The sequence below is a fragment of the Lycium barbarum genome, chromosome 11, assembly GCF_019175385.1.
Source record: "Lycium barbarum isolate Lr01 chromosome 11, ASM1917538v2, whole genome shotgun sequence".
Lineage (NCBI taxonomy): Eukaryota > Viridiplantae > Streptophyta > Magnoliopsida > Solanales > Solanaceae > Lycium > Lycium barbarum.
The window spans coordinates 113,248,605-113,265,656 of NC_083347.1; the positions used below are offsets into that span (position 1 = coordinate 113,248,605).

At 34.6% G+C, this 17,052-nt stretch overlaps 2 protein-coding genes across 3 annotated transcripts; both read left to right on the forward strand.

The window, feature by feature from the left end:
- Positions 1–167: 167 nt before the first annotated feature.
- LOC132619331 (protein POLLENLESS 3-LIKE 2-like) lies at positions 168–3,789 on the forward strand. The gene is made up of 4 exons (XM_060334266.1): positions 168–464; positions 1,673–1,885; positions 1,996–2,151; positions 2,785–3,789. The coding sequence occupies exons 1-4, from the start codon at positions 297–299 to the stop codon at positions 3,583–3,585; spliced, it is 1,338 nt and encodes a 445-aa protein (XP_060190249.1). The 5' UTR covers positions 168–296; the 3' UTR covers positions 3,586–3,789.
- A 5,980-nt stretch (positions 3,790–9,769) lies between these two features.
- On the forward strand, positions 9,770–15,575 carry LOC132617082 (rac-like GTP-binding protein RHO1). Of its 2 annotated transcripts, none has more exons than XM_060331971.1 (8): positions 9,770–9,948; positions 11,097–11,344; positions 12,857–12,944; positions 13,087–13,196; positions 13,288–13,351; positions 14,672–14,736; positions 14,974–15,039; positions 15,130–15,575. In XM_060331971.1, the coding sequence occupies exons 2-8, from the start codon at positions 11,246–11,248 to the stop codon at positions 15,229–15,231; spliced, it is 594 nt and encodes a 197-aa protein (XP_060187954.1). In that variant the 5' UTR covers positions 9,770–9,948; positions 11,097–11,245; the 3' UTR covers positions 15,232–15,575. The 2 variants fall into 2 exon arrangements, with proteins under 2 accessions (XP_060187954.1, XP_060187955.1); XM_060331972.1 differs by lacking the exon at positions 9,770–9,948 and adding an exon at positions 9,985–10,213.
- The last annotated feature ends 1,477 nt before the right edge of the window (positions 15,576–17,052 follow it).

A 17,052-nucleotide genomic window follows, 5' to 3' on the forward strand; every position in this document is an offset into this window, starting at 1 on the left:
ATTAGTAAAAATAAAGGGGGGAGCATTTCTTAAGGAGTGGACAAATAAAAATAAACGGAGGGAGTAATAAACAACCTGTTTCTTCGTTGAAAGGAGATACAGACAACGGCTAGTAATTTCAACGGTCGAATAATTCAAAAAATATCATCACTAAAATCAGACCCCACTCATTAATCTTCACTCTCTCCTTCCACTAATCTCTGCAAATTTCTCAGCAAACTTTCGGTTATTCGTACAAACGAAGAGAAGCAGATTTATTCTATACTCGATAAGTACAAATTGTACGAGGCTGAAAGATGTTGCAAGAGATATGGAATGGACCTCCTGGTTTTCGACCCACAAAATCTGCTCCGTCTTCACCAGCAAAACCACTCGGAATTTCCAAGATTCGTTCCGAATCGTTTCATGTTATTCCTAAAGTACCTGTTGGTGATACCCCTTATGTCAGAGCCAAAAATGTCCAAGTAAGAGAGATGAAGTTTTAACTTTCTTAATTTCCTTATGGTGTCAATTTCAGTTGGAATCAATCAGTATAGTAAGGGGATGTTAAGATTTAAATTTGATGGGTTCAATATTTACGTTCTCACCAGTGGCGGAGCTAGGATTTTTACTAAGGGGCGTCATAATATGAAAAAGTAAATATACGAAGAAATTAAGGAGATTCAACACATAGTATATATACATACAATTTTTTTTTTTTTTACGTATCTACACAATTGTAATTTTTCAGCAAAGCGGTGCCACCCCTTGGATGCATGTGGCTCCGCCACTGGTTCTCACAAATGAATCCGATTGGACATTTGCCATTATTAGGTTCAGAACATAAGTGTTTTTTGAAATTATAGTGATTTTTCACAAATATATTTATGTTTCGAGTAAAAAATACTGAACCAGGAATGTTAATGTTTCCGAGTCTGATATATTGAGAAAGATATAAATGTTTTTAACTCCTTTTAGTTTCAATCGTAGGTTGAACCAATCGGGTATAGTTAGGCTTACATGTCATAGGCGGATTCAAGATTTAAATTTGATAAGTTCAATATTTATGTTCTCACCGTCGAATCAATTTCTCTTTCTGCAATTATGGGTTTAGAACTTTGTTTTTATGAAATTTTAGTGGTTTTTACATAGATATTTATGTTATTTATGTCCGGTAAGGTCTGCGTACATCTTTACCCTGTCTAGACCCAACTGTGGGATTACACTAGATACATTGTTGTTATGTTCGGTGTAAAACATAATGGATTCAGTTGAACTCGTTAGAATTACATAGACTAAGATGTCATAGACAGATTCAAGATTTAAATTTGATGAGTTATCTCACCGTTGAATCAATTTACCTTTTTGCAATTATGGTTTCAGAACTTCGTTTTTGTTGAAATTTTAATGGTCTTTTTACATAGATACTTAAAGCTATTTATCTTCGGTGTAAAATATAATGGATTCAGTTGAACTCGTTAGGATTACATGGTATATATGATTGAGAAATATTTTTTTCTTATACAAGAATACTTACATTGACTACAATCTTGAATCCACCTATGAGTGTACCTTCTGGTTAGCTATAAAAATTATTAAAAAAAAATCTCAATGGAAAAAAGCCCATGTTTTGTTATTTCTGATTAACTTGTGTTTTCATTTAATGAAACATTTTTATGCTATGATCTCTCAGTTGGTAGAAAAGGATCCAGAAAGGGCAATTCCGTTGTTTTGGGCAGCGATAAATGCAGGAGATAGAGTGGACAGTGCTCTCAAAGATATGGCAATTGTAATGAAGCAAACAAATAGAGCAGAAGAAGCCATCGAAGCAATTAAATCGTTGAGAAGTCGATGTTCTGATCAAGCACAAGAAGCACTTGATAATATCCTACTAGACCTATACAAGGTCTAATATAAATTTGCTTATGATAAAACAGGTTCATAAGAATAACTGCAGTTACATTTTCCATTTATTCCATGATTAGTAACAAGCTTACAATGTTGATATGTTTATAGAGATGTGGGAGATTGGATGATCAAACAAACTTGTTGAGGCACAAGTTGTACTTGATCCAACAAGGTTTGGCCTTTAATGGTAAGCGAACCAAGACGGCGAGATCACAGGGGAAAAAGTTTCAGGTTTCTGTCGAGCAAGAAGCAACTAGATTACTGGTGAACGATACTACTACTTCTGTTTCATTTTATATGACACTTTTTGATCTGTCACGGAGTTTAAGAAAGACGTTGTACCCTTAGAACTTGTGGTCTGAAATATGTTGTCACATTTCTGCGATTATAAAACATGTCATTATTAAGGGTAAAATGATAAAAATTTGACTATGGAAAGGTGTCAACTCTATTCTTTTTGGAACGGTATAAAAAAAAGGATAATAGCACTTTTAGTCCCAAGTTATTGGTAAATTTTGCTAAAGTCCTTGTGATATATGACTAGGCATGTTTAACGTTGAATTACTTAAAATGTGTGGTTTTGTCTCTTCATGCTACAAATACATTATATTTGACTACTCATAGAATAATATTACTGACAAATACTCCTATGAAGCAATAAATTTAACATATGACATGGCTAATTAATTGGATTATGGTAAATTTGTGAATATTTATGCAAAGGGACCAAAGGTGCACAAATTCAATTAGAATTTACTAATAATTAAGGGATCAAAAGTGAAATAACCGAAAGAAAAAAGTGTCATATATATGGAACAGCGGGAGCACAATTCTAACACTTTTGTAATGACATGTTTAGTATTGCATATAACATCAAGAAATTTTCTATCTTTTCAGGGAAATTTGGGATGGTCATTGATGCAACAATACAACTACGTTGAAGCTGAGGATGCATATAGGAGGGCACTAGTAATAGCACCAGACAATAACAAGATGTGCAATCTAGGCATATGCTTGATGAAACAAGGGCGAGTTGACGAGGCAAAAGATACACTCAGGAGGGTAAAACCGGCATTGTCTGCTGGCCCGAGAGGTGTGGATTCACACCTCAAGGCCTACGAAAGAGCACAGCAAATGCTCCAGGACCTCAAATCTGAGCTAATGAACAAAAGTGGGGTCACTAGGCTCGAACAAAGCAAGCTTTTCGATGCATTTTTGGGCTCTTCCGCAATTTGGCAGCCTCAGCCTTGCAAAGAACAGAACAACAACATACCCAGTGTGATCCCACAAGTGGGGTCCCACAACAGATTTGCTGATGAGAACATGAATGCTAACATCATTGCAACAAACCATATGGTGGTCCCTGCAAAGAGTACGATGAAACCAATCGTTTCACATGAAAACTTACTAAACATCCGGGCCCCAGCATTTTACTCATCGAAGATTGTAAACGAACCAACGAGTACCCTTTTGCCCGAAAATCTTAAGAGGACAAGGTCGATTACAGAGGAGAAAACAGAAGATAATAAATGGACAGAGTTGTTGCCAGACAGTAAGGATTTTGAGCAAGCAATAATTGCTGCTGCACTGAATTCAGAAGGAAGCAAAGATAATGCTGGAATACTTCTTACAAGGAAAGTTGACAAAAGATTGAAAGTATTTCAAGATATTACATTGTCTTTGAGTCCAAGAGCCTGACTATTATAACACTACTAGTGTTGACTACATTAATCTAATTTGAAAATTTTAAGTTATGATAATTCTTAGGTTGGAGAGAAACTTGTTCTCCCTCTACTAGTACTCATCTTCAAGAAGGGATGCAGATTGCCAAGAATGTATCACCTGTGAACAAATTCTTGTTCAAAGAAATAATAACATTTACATTTATTATGAGCAGATAAACCTTTATTCACTCACTCCTATTTACATTTTATTATTATGAGCAGATAACCTTTTATTCACTCACTCCTATTTATTTACATTTTATTATTATGAGCAGATAAACCCTTTATTCACTAACTCCCAACCTTTGGTTTATACTTTCTATGCATTTCATGTTATTTAAGAAGGACATTTATAATAGCCTCGACCGTTTTATCTAAAACTCTTTCATCTCTCATTCAAATGTCTCACCTACCTTTAATCTCTCCAGAGTCACATGTATTTCGTTATACATTTAAGAGGTTGTTTGGTTGAGAGATGTGTTATGCAGTGAGTAATAATGTAGGGATTGTAGCGTAGATATTAATAATATAGGTATTGTAATACAGGAATTATAATGCAGGGAGATTATTACATAGGTATATATATTGTTTACTTTTTTAAAAGGGAAAAGGTAAAAAAATTACCATTGAACTTTGCGAAAATGTATAGAATTACCCTCCATTAATAGTTGGAATCAATTATACCCTCGCCCGTACAAAATTTGGCATTCACTTGTCCATAGTTGCCAACTCAACACATTGAATCTCATTAAAAATATTCTAAAATTCCAAAAATAAACGATAAATAGAAAAAAAAAAAAAAGATTAGAAATTTAAAAACATGGAGACTTACACGGCTTAAACGAGCCTTATGCAAGTCGAATCTAGATTAGATGATCTGGTTCCAGATACCAGATGTAAATTAAAAAAAATTACAAGTTCCGTCGGGTGTAATTAAATCACAGACAACACAACCGCACAGTGTTGCCAACCAAAACTGGCGGTACTTTGTTGCATTTAAGTTTTGAGCTTATGTTTGGTGTACTATTAATGGTATACTTTTTTTTTTTACACGATCAAGTTAAGAAGATCTATAACAAAAGGTAACTCTCGTATCTGTCTTCATATAATAACTTAGAAAATAGAGTAATTAAATGCTATGAGCGATTAAACAGTGTAGAAAAAATGTTTACCCGATTGGAATAAAAAAACTTAAACTCTTCAGTTTTAACTATATAAACAAGAGGCATAGAAGTGGCCATACCCACCTATAGCACGATGATCAAATGACGACCCAGTTGTTTGGAAACGAAAGGACCAAGCAACTACTTCTACCAAAAAACGAAAAAAAAAAAGAAAAAAGAAAGATCAAATGATAGAATGATACACTAAAGTTTTTAAGTAAAAACAATCATAAGAGATGAGGGGATTCAAAAAAAAAAATGTTAGAATATCGTGTCTATGATTTGAACTTGTGATTTGTTACAATTTTTTAACCTCGTTTGTGATTATGTTGTATGGGACGGAATGCTGGGCAGTTAAGAAAGCGCATGTCCAGAAGATGAAGGTAGCTGAGATGTGGATGCTGAGATGGATGCGCGGGCATACCAGGAGAGATAAGATTCGGAATGAAGTGATTCGGGATAAGGTCGATGCGGCCCCTGTGGTGGATAAGATGCGGGAAGGGAGGTTGAGGTGGTTCGGCCATGTGCAGCGGAGATGCGCTGATGCGCCAGTGAGGAGGTGTGAGAGGATGGCAGTGGTCGGCCTGAAGAGAGGGAGGGGTAGGCCAAAGAAGGCCTGGGGAGAGGTGATTCGGCAAGACATGGCGTTATTCCAGCTTACCGAGGGCATGACCGGTGATAGGAGGGGGTGGAGGTCGAGTATCAGGGTAGAGGGCTAGTAGGGGGCCGCGAGGTTTCCTTTCTTGTATTAGGAGTATTTTATCCTGCTTCTTGTATTAGTCTTTCGGAAACAGCCGTCCTACCTTGGTAGGAGTAAGGTCTGCGTACACTCTACCCTCCCCAGACCCCACGATGTGGGATTTCACTGGGTTGTTGTTGTTGTTGTTCTATGTGTTGGTCTTACTAATCTTTGCTGTTTTATCATGACTTCGTTGCTCTTGCTATTTCTCATTTTCGCATTGTTTTGATTTGATTGTCTGTATCTGATTCTTTTCCCTTGTTTTTCTTGTTTTCTTTTTAGCCGAGGGTCTTTCGGAAACAGTCTCCCTACCTTCCAAGGTGGGGATAAGGTCTGCGTACACTTTACCCTCCCCAAACCCCACATTGTGGGATTCAATTGAATCCCAACAGGGTATGTTGTTGTTGTTGTTGTTATATATATATATTTTTTTTTTAAAAATTATATTATTACACAATATGATTAATTTTGATTGAAGAGAATATATTCAGTTGAACCCCTTGCTCAAAACTTTACAATTCATGAAATGAGTAAATATATATCAACTGAACGAAAACCATGAATGATCTTGATATAACGAGTGCTCTCCTTATTTTGTAGATGCATTTCTAAATCAAGGAGATTCCACAATTTATATAAATACACAATATGATTAATTTTGAATAAAGAGATTCAGTTGAACCCATGAAATGAATAAATATATACTCCCTCCGTTCTATAATAAGTGATGTTTTAGGTTTTTTATTTTGTTTCAAAATAAGTGGTGTTTTAGGATTTCAAGAAGAAATTGATCTTGTTCTTCCAAACTTACCCTTATTTAAAATCAAGTAGTTTTTTTTTTTAGGCATTAATTAGGGGTATGTTAGAAAACACACTCATAATTTTCTACGAGTGAACAATTTCTTAAAAGGTGTACATAAGCTAAAAACACCACTTATTATGAAATGGAGGGAATATCAACTAAACGAAAATCATGAATAATCCTAATATAACGGCTGCTCTCCTTATTTTGTAGATGTGCTCGTGAAAAAAGAAATTTGAGTATTTTATGATGTAGGGGGGTGGGGGGAGTGGGACATGGGCTAAATTTATTGGCAACCATAAATAGGACCATAACCATAAATAGACCAAGGAGTGCATATAGACAATCCCAACAAAAGACAACACTGCACATTTAATGTAGCTATATCTTGTTATTCAGTTTATTCTATTTGTCAATTCAATGTTAGTCCACTTCAATTCAATTCATAAGTCGGATTGTCAGCTCAATAACAATATTGTTATATTCTGATGGAGAGTGTTTTCTCTTTAATGGATTTTATACAATACAAATCTGAATGAAACAGACCTCCAACTTAAATACTAATTACCAAACGGGTGACTAAAAGAACCTTCCCGCAGCTAGGACTTTTTGTTAAGCGAACTTGGGAATCCACAATTAAAAAATGAAACCCCTTAGTGAAATTATCTAAGTATTGTGAATCATGGATGATTCTTGATGAATTGGCTGGTAAGCAACTTATAAGTATTGTAATCGATAAGTTTTTCCAAATTTTTAGTTGTTTGTTATCAATATTATAGTACTTTTTCTAACAATTACAACATGTATAAAAACATTAAAATTTTGAATAAATTGTTTAACTAGAACACGACATTTACTTGGTAAACCATATCAAAAACCAAAGAAGAGGAAGAAGAAGAAGATGATGAATTATTTGCCTTGGTCAATCCCAAATCTCCCACTACTCCAACTTGCGCAAGCATGATTAGATAGTACGAAATGATTTTTTATTTAGTCATTCATCTATGAAGTTATTACCACTAATTTAAATTTATATAGGATAAGTTCACTAAAGGAGTAAAAATATTTTTTAGCAAAAAAGTTATTTTCAAAACTTTTATTAGAGATAAAGTAATTCGACTTATCACACCACACTCCTCAATTGTGATAATAAATTTCACGATGATATCATGATCAATGCAATGATTTGACCTTTTAACCACATTATATGATAATTATATGCATTTTCATGATTACGTTTTAATAGCTACACACACATGCCCCCACAGTTGAGCAGAATCTTGTCTACTTTTAGGAGTCAAATGTCAATTACCATCAATTTGCCAGTAAGCTATGTTCTTTTTTTCATTATTAGCAGCTTATATTTTATGACAAACTTTGCCATTTTGTCGTATTTATTGTTATTGCACAATTATATGGATACAGATGAGGTCAGAGTGAGATTATATGATAATGTTGATTGACTGTAATTGACCATTTGACCCCCACAAAAATTCTTTGGTGACCCCACCCAATTCTTTTCCTTGAAATTTGAGTAACTTTTACTCATTAATGATTTCTTTTCTTTTTATAACGATAGTATTCGAATCTAACTTACACACGATTAATTAATTTTATGAGATAATGTTACCTCCCATGCTTTTACCTCCTATAAAATTTAAACTTAAAGATGTCATAGTTGGGCGCACTCTCAAGTGCGTTTACTCATCAAAGATCTTGACACATTGAAAAGCAATTATCTTCCATTTGTTCTTTCTTTCTCTATTCTTTTGTTTAATTTATTGTATAGAAGTAGGGCCTCACATAAGTTTAAAAAAAAAAAGAATTTTAATATTACCGAGGAAGGAAATGAACTGTTCATGTTCACATATAATTTGAATTAAAAAAAATTAGTTTATAAACTTTATATATATAAAAAAAATTATATCTAAAATAACATTTATAATATGTTAGGAGGATTTGTTGAGGTGGTAAGCATGCTCCACCTTCAATCTTTAGATCGTGAGTTTGACCGTTTGAGTCAACAAATGACTGAAAATGGGAAACTCCTAGGAAGGGGTAGAAAATATTTGTAATATGTCACAAAATCGTTGAAAGCCGGTGTGGAAAGGGAGCAAGATTACCCTCAAGTGGTCTATGTATCAAACTTTAGAAAAAGCGTCATTACATATTAAGGTATGTTACTTTTTAATGTTTCTTTCTTGATCATGAATGATTGCCATGAGAATTGAATATTTGAATTGTAAAAGTAGAAAAAAGTCACTTACGATAAAATAAGCCATGGTCAGCACATGCAATACTATACTAATTGAAAGCGTCAGAAAGAATAAAGTTAAATCTTAAATCGCATGAAATGAAGTTATTTGCAAATATAGTAAATACCTATGATCTCTCAAAAGCAATACTCCCTCCCGATAAAAAAAGAGTCCACTTAGTCATTTGCACACTCCTTAAGAAAATACTAACTTGTAGATAAAAATAGATAATTTGATTAAACTACCCCTAATTAAATAGACATTGAGATTTGATCATATAACACTTAATAGGAGCAAATATGAAAAACAAGATTAATTCTTATTTGATTTGCTAAGTAAACTCTTTTTCTGACAAAAAAAAAAAGTCTAAGTGGACTCTATTTGCGCAGGAGGGAGTACAATTTAACGAAAGTTTTAACAAAGAACACAATGAAGTCACTTATTTTAGGTTGACACTTTCATGTGAAGATACATGAAATAGCACAAGTCCCAACGACTTTGAAATGGTTAAAGTACAATAAATCTTAAAGTGCATGAGTTTCAATTTGTCTGATAATATCTTTTTTTTGTTAAGAAAATAAAAACTCAAACTTCTCATTTTATTCTAAATAAAAAGCCTTTATAATCACACAAATATTATTACATATTTACGATCACAAATTCTAAAAGTCTTTTATTTTTTTTATTGTGTATCGATGCAAACTTTGACTCATAAATTGAAACTGAAGGAGTACGTCATTGCGACAAAATCTTTGTTTTTCTTGTCTCATGCTAAATTTTTCCTCTCACATTCCCTCACAATTGGGTAAAATTTATAAATATTCTCTTTTTAATCTCTATAATTGAAAATCAATTACTATCCTGAAATTTTAAATTTCATAAAAGAAACTTTGATACACTTGTCCTAAAATTTTACCGGTGAAATTAGGACCTGTTTGACCATGAAAAAATATTCACTATTTTTTTATCAATATTTTGCCATGAAAACTCCAAATCCGACTTAAATTCAAATTTAAAAAATAGTTTATAACCTATTTTTTCACTCCATCTTCATAAATTTCAATAAGGTGTTTGTATTCTTTCCCTTACAATAGTATAACCAAACACAATTTCACCTTCATAAATTTCAAATAAATTTGAAACAATTTGAAATCCATAGCCAAACGTCTATTTAAAATAACGACTATTTTTCAAAAATTGAATGGAAAAGTGGCTAGTGAGGGCAATATATGATACTTGAGGAACAACACCAATCATAGGCAATAGAGAGCTTCGTTGGCTGACAGAGAAAGAAAAAAAGAAAGAAAGAGTGTTTTTCTGTGTAAATCACTCACAGGCAAGGAACGGTTCAATAGCAGTATTTTCCGGCTAGAAAAATGTAAATTAGTTATTGGTTTTCCTTTCCTCTCTCTCTACCTCTAATTTTATTATCCCACACATTTTCTCTCTCTCTAGATCTAAATTTACACACCACAACCCCATTTCCCTAATTTCCATTTTCCATAATTCCCTTTTGATTGCACCCATTTTTTTTTTCTAATTTAGGGTTAGGGTTTTCCTCATCATCTAATAATAAAAAGTTACATACTTTTTATTTTTATTTTATTTTTATGCATTAATCTGAGCTACTGCCACCACCTTAGGTTCTTACACTATCTCATGCTTTTTTTGGTTTCTGTATATTTGTATGCTTTATTATTTGAGTAATCTTGTGCATTATTAGTAAGCGCATTATGGCAGGATAATTTCTTGTGCTCTGATTTCTGCTATTATCTGTTATTTCCTGTATTTTGATTATTCTATTTTATCTGTGTCGCTTTCGTTATTTGCATTTACATATCGCTTTGAATTTCTTAGCCATATCTGACCTCTTTTTATGCTTTTATTGAGCCGAGGGTCTTTCGGAAACAGCCGTCCCTAGACCCCATGGTGTGGGATTCCACTGGGTTGTTGTTGTTGTTGTTGTTATTATTTGAGTAATCTTGAAATCTTTTTATTCTATAAGAAAATGTGATAATTAGGCATTTAGGGAAAATGGGGTTGAGAATATTTTTGTGATTTTGGTTTCTGTAAAGTTGTATGCTTTATTATTCAGTAATCTTGAATTCTCTAATATATAATATGTTTGCACTAATTAGAGAAAAAAAATGTGATAATTGGGAATTTAGGGAAAATGGGTTGCCAATATTTTTGTGAAATTTGGTTTCTGTAAAAAAAATTATGCTTTATTGGGTAATCTTGAAATCTCTAATCTATTTATAATAAGTTGCACTATCAGAGAAAATGTGATAATTGGCCATTTAGGGAAACTGCGTTGCGATTCTTTTGTGGGGTTTGATATGTTGGTGGATATTGCAAGGAAAGAAAGAAAATTGTGGATATTTAGTTTTTTCAGTTTTTTATGCTCAGTTGTGAATAAATTGTTGCCCTGATTAATTGCCTATACGACTGTAATTCATATTTGGGATTGCCATCATTTGTTGTTTTTTATTTTTATTTTTGTGGGTTTCTTGCCATTTTTTGCAGATGGATCATTGAAAGGAACTGAAACCAGGAAGGAATCACATTGTGTTACGTTTTTCGTTTGTTTATTGATCAGGTCTTCTCAAGAAGATCTGAGAAGAAGTCGGTCTTCATTGTTTATTTAGCCCACAAAAAAAAAAAAAAAAAAAAAGATGAGTGCTTCGAGGTTTATCAAGTGTGTTACGGTGGGTGATGGTGCTGTTGGAAAGACGTGTCTTTTGATTTCTTACACAAGCAACACTTTCCCTACGGTTTGTTGTTCAATCCCCTTTGCTTCATGTTGTTTGATTTTCCTTTTGAAGGGTGTGTTTGGTAATGAGGAAAAAATTGGTTCTTTCCCCCTGTTTGTTTAGCTTGATTTGCTGAAAATGCTCTCTCTCCAACGACAATGTTTTGAGGAAAAAAGAAGCCATTTTGTTGATGAATTCTTATACATTATTGTAAATCCTTGCTCTAAAGTTTAATAAAGATTCAATTTGTGTATCTTAGCAATTCCGTACGTCACCTGCATTTACATCAAACCTGGAAAATGATATAAAAAAAACCGTGTTTGTAAAGAAATGGTACTTAAAGGAAAAGGTGTTTCTGGAAAAATGTTTTATCTTGGATAATCATTTTCTGATCATCTTCCAGAAAATACACAGCTTATTTTCTCTTCCTTCCTTTTTCTTCTATTTTTTTTTCCTTTTTCAATGTGTATTACCTTGTAAAATTGCATTCATCCTCTTGCCTCATTTTCTCTGTTTATTCTCTTATATCCATAATTTGATTCATTTCAGGCCTTATTCATGAATATATACTGATAAACATCATGTAAAAAGTGCGCGTCTGTTAGCCTTTATTCAGTTTTTGAAAAGAAATTCGAGTGTCTCAGCTTTTTGCTTAGGCATGTCAACAAGTTCCTGCTGCGTGTTTTGATTTGTTTGCTTATTGAAGGTCTATTCGTGCTAATATCTTGTCGGGCGCTAAGTCGTTATCTTGTTTTGATCTTTTGGACAAATTTCTTGGTTTCCATGTTTTGTTTGTATTTCCAGCTTTGAAACTCAATGGATGATGGATCCGCCCTTTTACCCTTCTCCACTTAAAAACCAGACTGGTTTGTTTAATATCTTGTCGTGAGCTAAATGGGACCCAGTTTCCATCTTTTGGATAAATTACTTGGTTTGCATGATCTGTTGCTTTAATATCTTGTTACGAGCTAAATTTTACCTTTTTCGTCATTTTTACACAAATATTTCTTGGTGTACATGTTTGTTTGTTTATGCTATACTTTTATAAGAATATTGAGTTATTTCTTATCAAATTCATCACGTGTCCCTTCTAAATAAATTTGTGATAATTAGTCTTAAAGGTAAGGAAGAGAAGACATTGAATTTACTTCAATATGAACTTGGTGATATTTATATGTGACCAGGAGGTCACGGGTTCGAGCCGTGGAAACACCCTTTTGCAGAAATGCAAGGTAAGGCTGCGTACAATAGACCCTTGTGGTCCGGCCCTTCCCGGGACCCCGCGCATAGCGGGAGCTTAGTGCACCGGGCTGCCATTTTATTGTCCGGCGTTTGCTCTTTGATGCATTTAAATTTTTTGTGGTTTTGAGGGAAAATGTTGTATTATGACATATGGTTTCACATGCCTAGAATCTACTCTTTTTGGATTGTCAATTGGAATATCTAAGTTTTTATATTCCGGGAAGTATTCCCTTCATCTTTCCCTAATTTAACATCAATTGCTTTTCCCTCATTCATGCAATTGTTTGACAGGATTATGTGCCCACTGTGTTCGACAATTTCAGTGCAAATGTGGTCGTCAATGGAGCCACTGTCAATCTAGGGTTGTGGGATACTGCTGGTAATTATTTATTTGCTCGACATTTATTGCTTGAAGCTTCTGATAACTGTAACATGTTAATGTGTTCCAATGCATATACCTATAGTGCCAACCTGTATGCTGTCCAAATTGTTATGACCTGACGTCATTAAATCTTTAACAGGACAGGAGGATTACAATAGATTAAGACCTCTGAGTTATCGTGGGGCCGATGTTTTCATTTTGGCATTCTCTCTCATTAGTAAAGCCAGCTATGAGAATGTCTCCAAGAAGGTGAGTGTTTTATTATGTATTTCTCCTAGTGTTCTTTCTAATTTATTGTTCTGTACATGAAAAATTTACTATTTTTATTGGTTGTTTTCAGTGGATTCCTGAGTTGAAGCACTATGCTCCTGGTGTCCCGATAGTTCTTGTTGGAACAAAACTTGGTGAGGCTTTTATTTAAACACGATCTAATCTGCAGTTTGTTTCGTAGATCTGCATGAGGTATCAATTGTGTCTGCAATCTTCTTATTTATTTACTACCTCCAGTCCAAAATAATTGATGTTTTAGCCTCTAAAAGTTGGTCAATGTTTCTCAAAACCAAGAAGGGATTTAATTACAACAACGACAACATACCTAGTGTAATCCCACAAGTGGAGTCTGGGAAGGGTAATATGTACGCAGACCTTACCTCTACCTTGGTAAGGTAGAGAGACTGTTTCCGGGAGACCCTCGGCTCATAGAAAGACAAAAATTAGGCGTTAGCAGCAAGCAGAAACAATAGCAAGATAATAAGATAACTGCAGCAAGAAGGGATTTAATTCTTTTTTCCCAAATTTGCCTTTGACATAGTCCCAGTTCAATGTACAAATTTATGATGTATACAACAACTTAAAAAGAAAAGAAAATCATAATTAAGGGTATCTTAGTCAAAACCCCTCTTAATTTATAGGAGTAAGTGAATTCCTTAATCCATGTGTGCAAGCCTAAAACATCAATCATTTTGGACTGGAGGGAGTAATATTTGTAAGTTCTCAGTGATCAAAGGAAGATACTTCAGTGCTAGATGACATTGCCACTAATGGGCTCGCGTAGCACAGATAGCCTAAGTTGATAATGCTTAGGTTGTTACTGGTAAAAGAGTGTAGAGATTTCTGCTGTCCTTCAAGTAGAAGGAACATTTGTCCCAGTTAAGAGAATAGATTTTAGGGAAACTGCTGAAGAGCAAATAGAATAGAATGGTGGGGGCCGTCTGGGCATTGAAGTTGTGGAATGGTTGGTGGCTGGTAAATGTTTGTTTGTTCCCACCTTTGTTTCTTTTCTCGTTGGTGCCTCTTTTCATTGAGTTGAAAGAATGGACTTTCTCTGTAGGTACCTAGACAAGGATGAGTTAGTATAATTAGAACTAAGCCGTCTTTGCACAAAAGAAAACAAAACTTAAAAGGGAGAGCCGTGCTGTTTGAATTTGGATGTAAAATCATCAAACTCATTCTCAAAAAAGGCTTGGTTATCAACATGTGTGGATAATGTATATGTTTTAGGTTGTCCTGCTGGGTAAGGAGTCGCCTTTGTTAGGAGCGCTTTATCCCCAGTGTGGGACTTGCCGGCGCGAATCCGGATTGTCGGGCCCCAATGCGGGTACCGGACACAGGGTGGGAAACCCAAAATAAATAAATGAATTTGAGGTTGTTTTTATATGTTTAGTGTTCTTGGCTTCCAATTATCAAGGCCTAACTAGCCTACTTTACTCCCATTTTGTACTCAGATCTTCGGGATGATAAGCAATTCTTCGTAGACCATCCTGGTGCTGTGCCAATTACTACTGCTCAGGTATGGATAACTAGCACTCTTCCTCTTCTTGACCGCCTTTGTGGGAAGCTATGTTGCCCGATCTCCCATAAAATAGTGCTGCACCGTGTTGGATCCTTCAAAAAATTGCACTATTTTTGGAGGATTCAACACGCACTATTGGCATTTTTGAAAAGTCTGAGCAACATAGGTGGGAATTATGCTTTTCTTGTGCCTCTTGTCCATTTTCACTTGACATCTCTTATTCTAACCTTTAAGGGTGAGGAGCTAAGGAAAACAATTGGTGCACCTGCGTACATTGAATGTAGTTCAAAAACACAACAGGTATGTTTTCCCTATAGCATCTATTTCTTGCACCGAACATCTTTTCACGTACTTCTTGTTGAAGCATTTGGTTGCATCTCCTTGTTGCAGAATGTGAAAGCAGTCTTTGATGCTGCCATTAAGGTCGTCCTCCAGCCTCCCAAGACGAAGAAAAAGAAGGGAAAATCACAAAAGTCCTGCTCGATATTGTGATCAAACTGTAGGTCCAATGGTATTGCTGGTCACAATTCTCGTTGTAATCGCATCCCTTTGTCTTCCTTTGTCTCGGAGGAAGTAGGAGGTCCTCGTTTGTCTTATTCGAAAAACTACTAACGATCTCTCGAAAGTGTCAGGTGGCTTGGTTTTTCTGTATAATTGTGGTTGGTTCACCTTGTAGGCCACTCTAGCGTGCCCTTTGTTTTGATTTGGTTTTATGTATTAACGACTGAATGATCCAGTTAGGAAAACAAATTCTTTTTGGAATGTTGGGCTTCTTCATGCCTCTTATTTGCATCTTTACTTTTGAAATTTTCTTCTAAAGGAATTTGTTAGCTCAACTTTTTGCGTCAAAATGATCCCAAGTGTATTAAGTTCCTTGTTGAATCTGGGTGGGAGTTCCCTTTTTTTTTTTTTTCCTTCTTAAAAGAAGATTTCTATTACATTTGGAAATCAGGGTGAGGAAAGGGAGGGACAATGAGAATTGAACTCACCACCTTTTTTTTTTTTTTTATGACGGTGGCGTTGGAGTCAATTTGTATGCACCTCGACATTGAGTACATATTACCTCCTACCAGCATAATTTCCGGGTAACTTGCTCACTAAGGTTTAGACATATTGAAAAAAATTACCTACTTATTTTTGCTTCGTTGAAATTTCAACCGAGATCACATAGTTCGGGTACCATTTTATTGACTACGAGATCACATTCTTGGGTGCAGAACTGAACTCACACTTATTGATCACTAGGCTACACTCTTAGTGTGGAAATGAACTCACATTTACAGTGTGAGATACTTCAACAGATTATAACGCAACATTTTTGTGTGAGATAATTCAATGTCGTTGGACCTAAACTATCCTTTTAAGATGTGGCCTGATCATGACGCAACTCTACTGCCTTTTCTTTGAGTTCCTATAATTGTTCATCTCTTTCAATTCTTTTTCTTTATTTTAACGGAAAAAAAAATATTCTCTGTGAAGTTGAAAGTAGATAGATATATGCCCATTGAATAGAGGTGATCCACTCTTTTTCTTCTTTTCATTTTCTATAGTTGTTGTGAACAAAGCAGGCCATTTGACCTTAGTCGTTTATTTTTTTATTTTCTTAATTTAATATTAAAAAAAAGGAATGTTATATTTACAAACATGGCACGAAGTGGCAAACTTGATTGCCACTCATTAGTTACTAGGGGTAGATTAGATTCTCCTTTTGTCATAGCTCAGGGGCTAAGGTTCATTGCATTATTTTTTCTTTCTGTGGAGGAAAATTGTGACACTCCTGTTATTTAATGTTATTTAATGAAAGTGGGGATTCTATCCTTTTTTAGAAGCTCTAGGAAGAAGAATGAATGGGAGAGATGCCCTTGAGGATCACTCAAGCACATGAGTAGAGAATCGTCATCACATTTGATCCAAAAGAACATATGAATTTACACCGGTCTCAAAATATCATCTCGAGTCCAAAAAAAAAAAATCATTTTCTAATATTTAGTTCTATATCGAGGGCGTAGCTATATATGCCGAAGGGTGATTAAAATGTAATATTGTGTATATAGGTCAAATGTTACTTTTTATACATATATATCAATCCTTGAACACCCTTCACGAAATTTCCTACTTCACTAATGTTAATATAAAAAACGAGCAATTGATCCGTGAAAGCAACAACTACTATGTTACAGCTAAGACATTCCCAAGATGTCATCACTATCAGCACCTCACTTCTCAGTGTATTAAAACGTCCTGATCAATAAAAAGGATATTTTGGAGGAAGTAGGAGAAATTCCATCGTTGGGTATTTAGTTAATGAGTTGG

Bases quoted from the DNA above. Each gene is read 5' to 3' on its own strand.
- LOC132617082 (XM_060331971.1), top strand. From the start codon at position 11,246: ATGAGTGCTTCGAGGTTTATCAAGTGTGTTACGGTGGGTGATGGTGCT. The intron at 12,945-13,086 runs GTAATTATTTAT...AATCTTTAACAG, and splicing joins AGGGTTGTGGGATACTGCTG to GACAGGAGGATTACAATAGA. The intron at 14,737-14,973 runs GTATGGATAACT...CTAACCTTTAAG, and splicing joins TGCCAATTACTACTGCTCAG to GGTGAGGAGCTAAGGAAAAC.
- LOC132619331 (XM_060334266.1), top strand. From the start codon at position 297: ATGTTGCAAGAGATATGGAATGGACCTCCTGGTTTTCGACCCACAAAA. The intron at 465-1,672 runs GTAAGAGAGATG...ATGATCTCTCAG, and splicing joins TCAGAGCCAAAAATGTCCAA to TTGGTAGAAAAGGATCCAGA. The intron at 1,886-1,995 runs GTCTAATATAAA...ATATGTTTATAG, and splicing joins TCCTACTAGACCTATACAAG to AGATGTGGGAGATTGGATGA.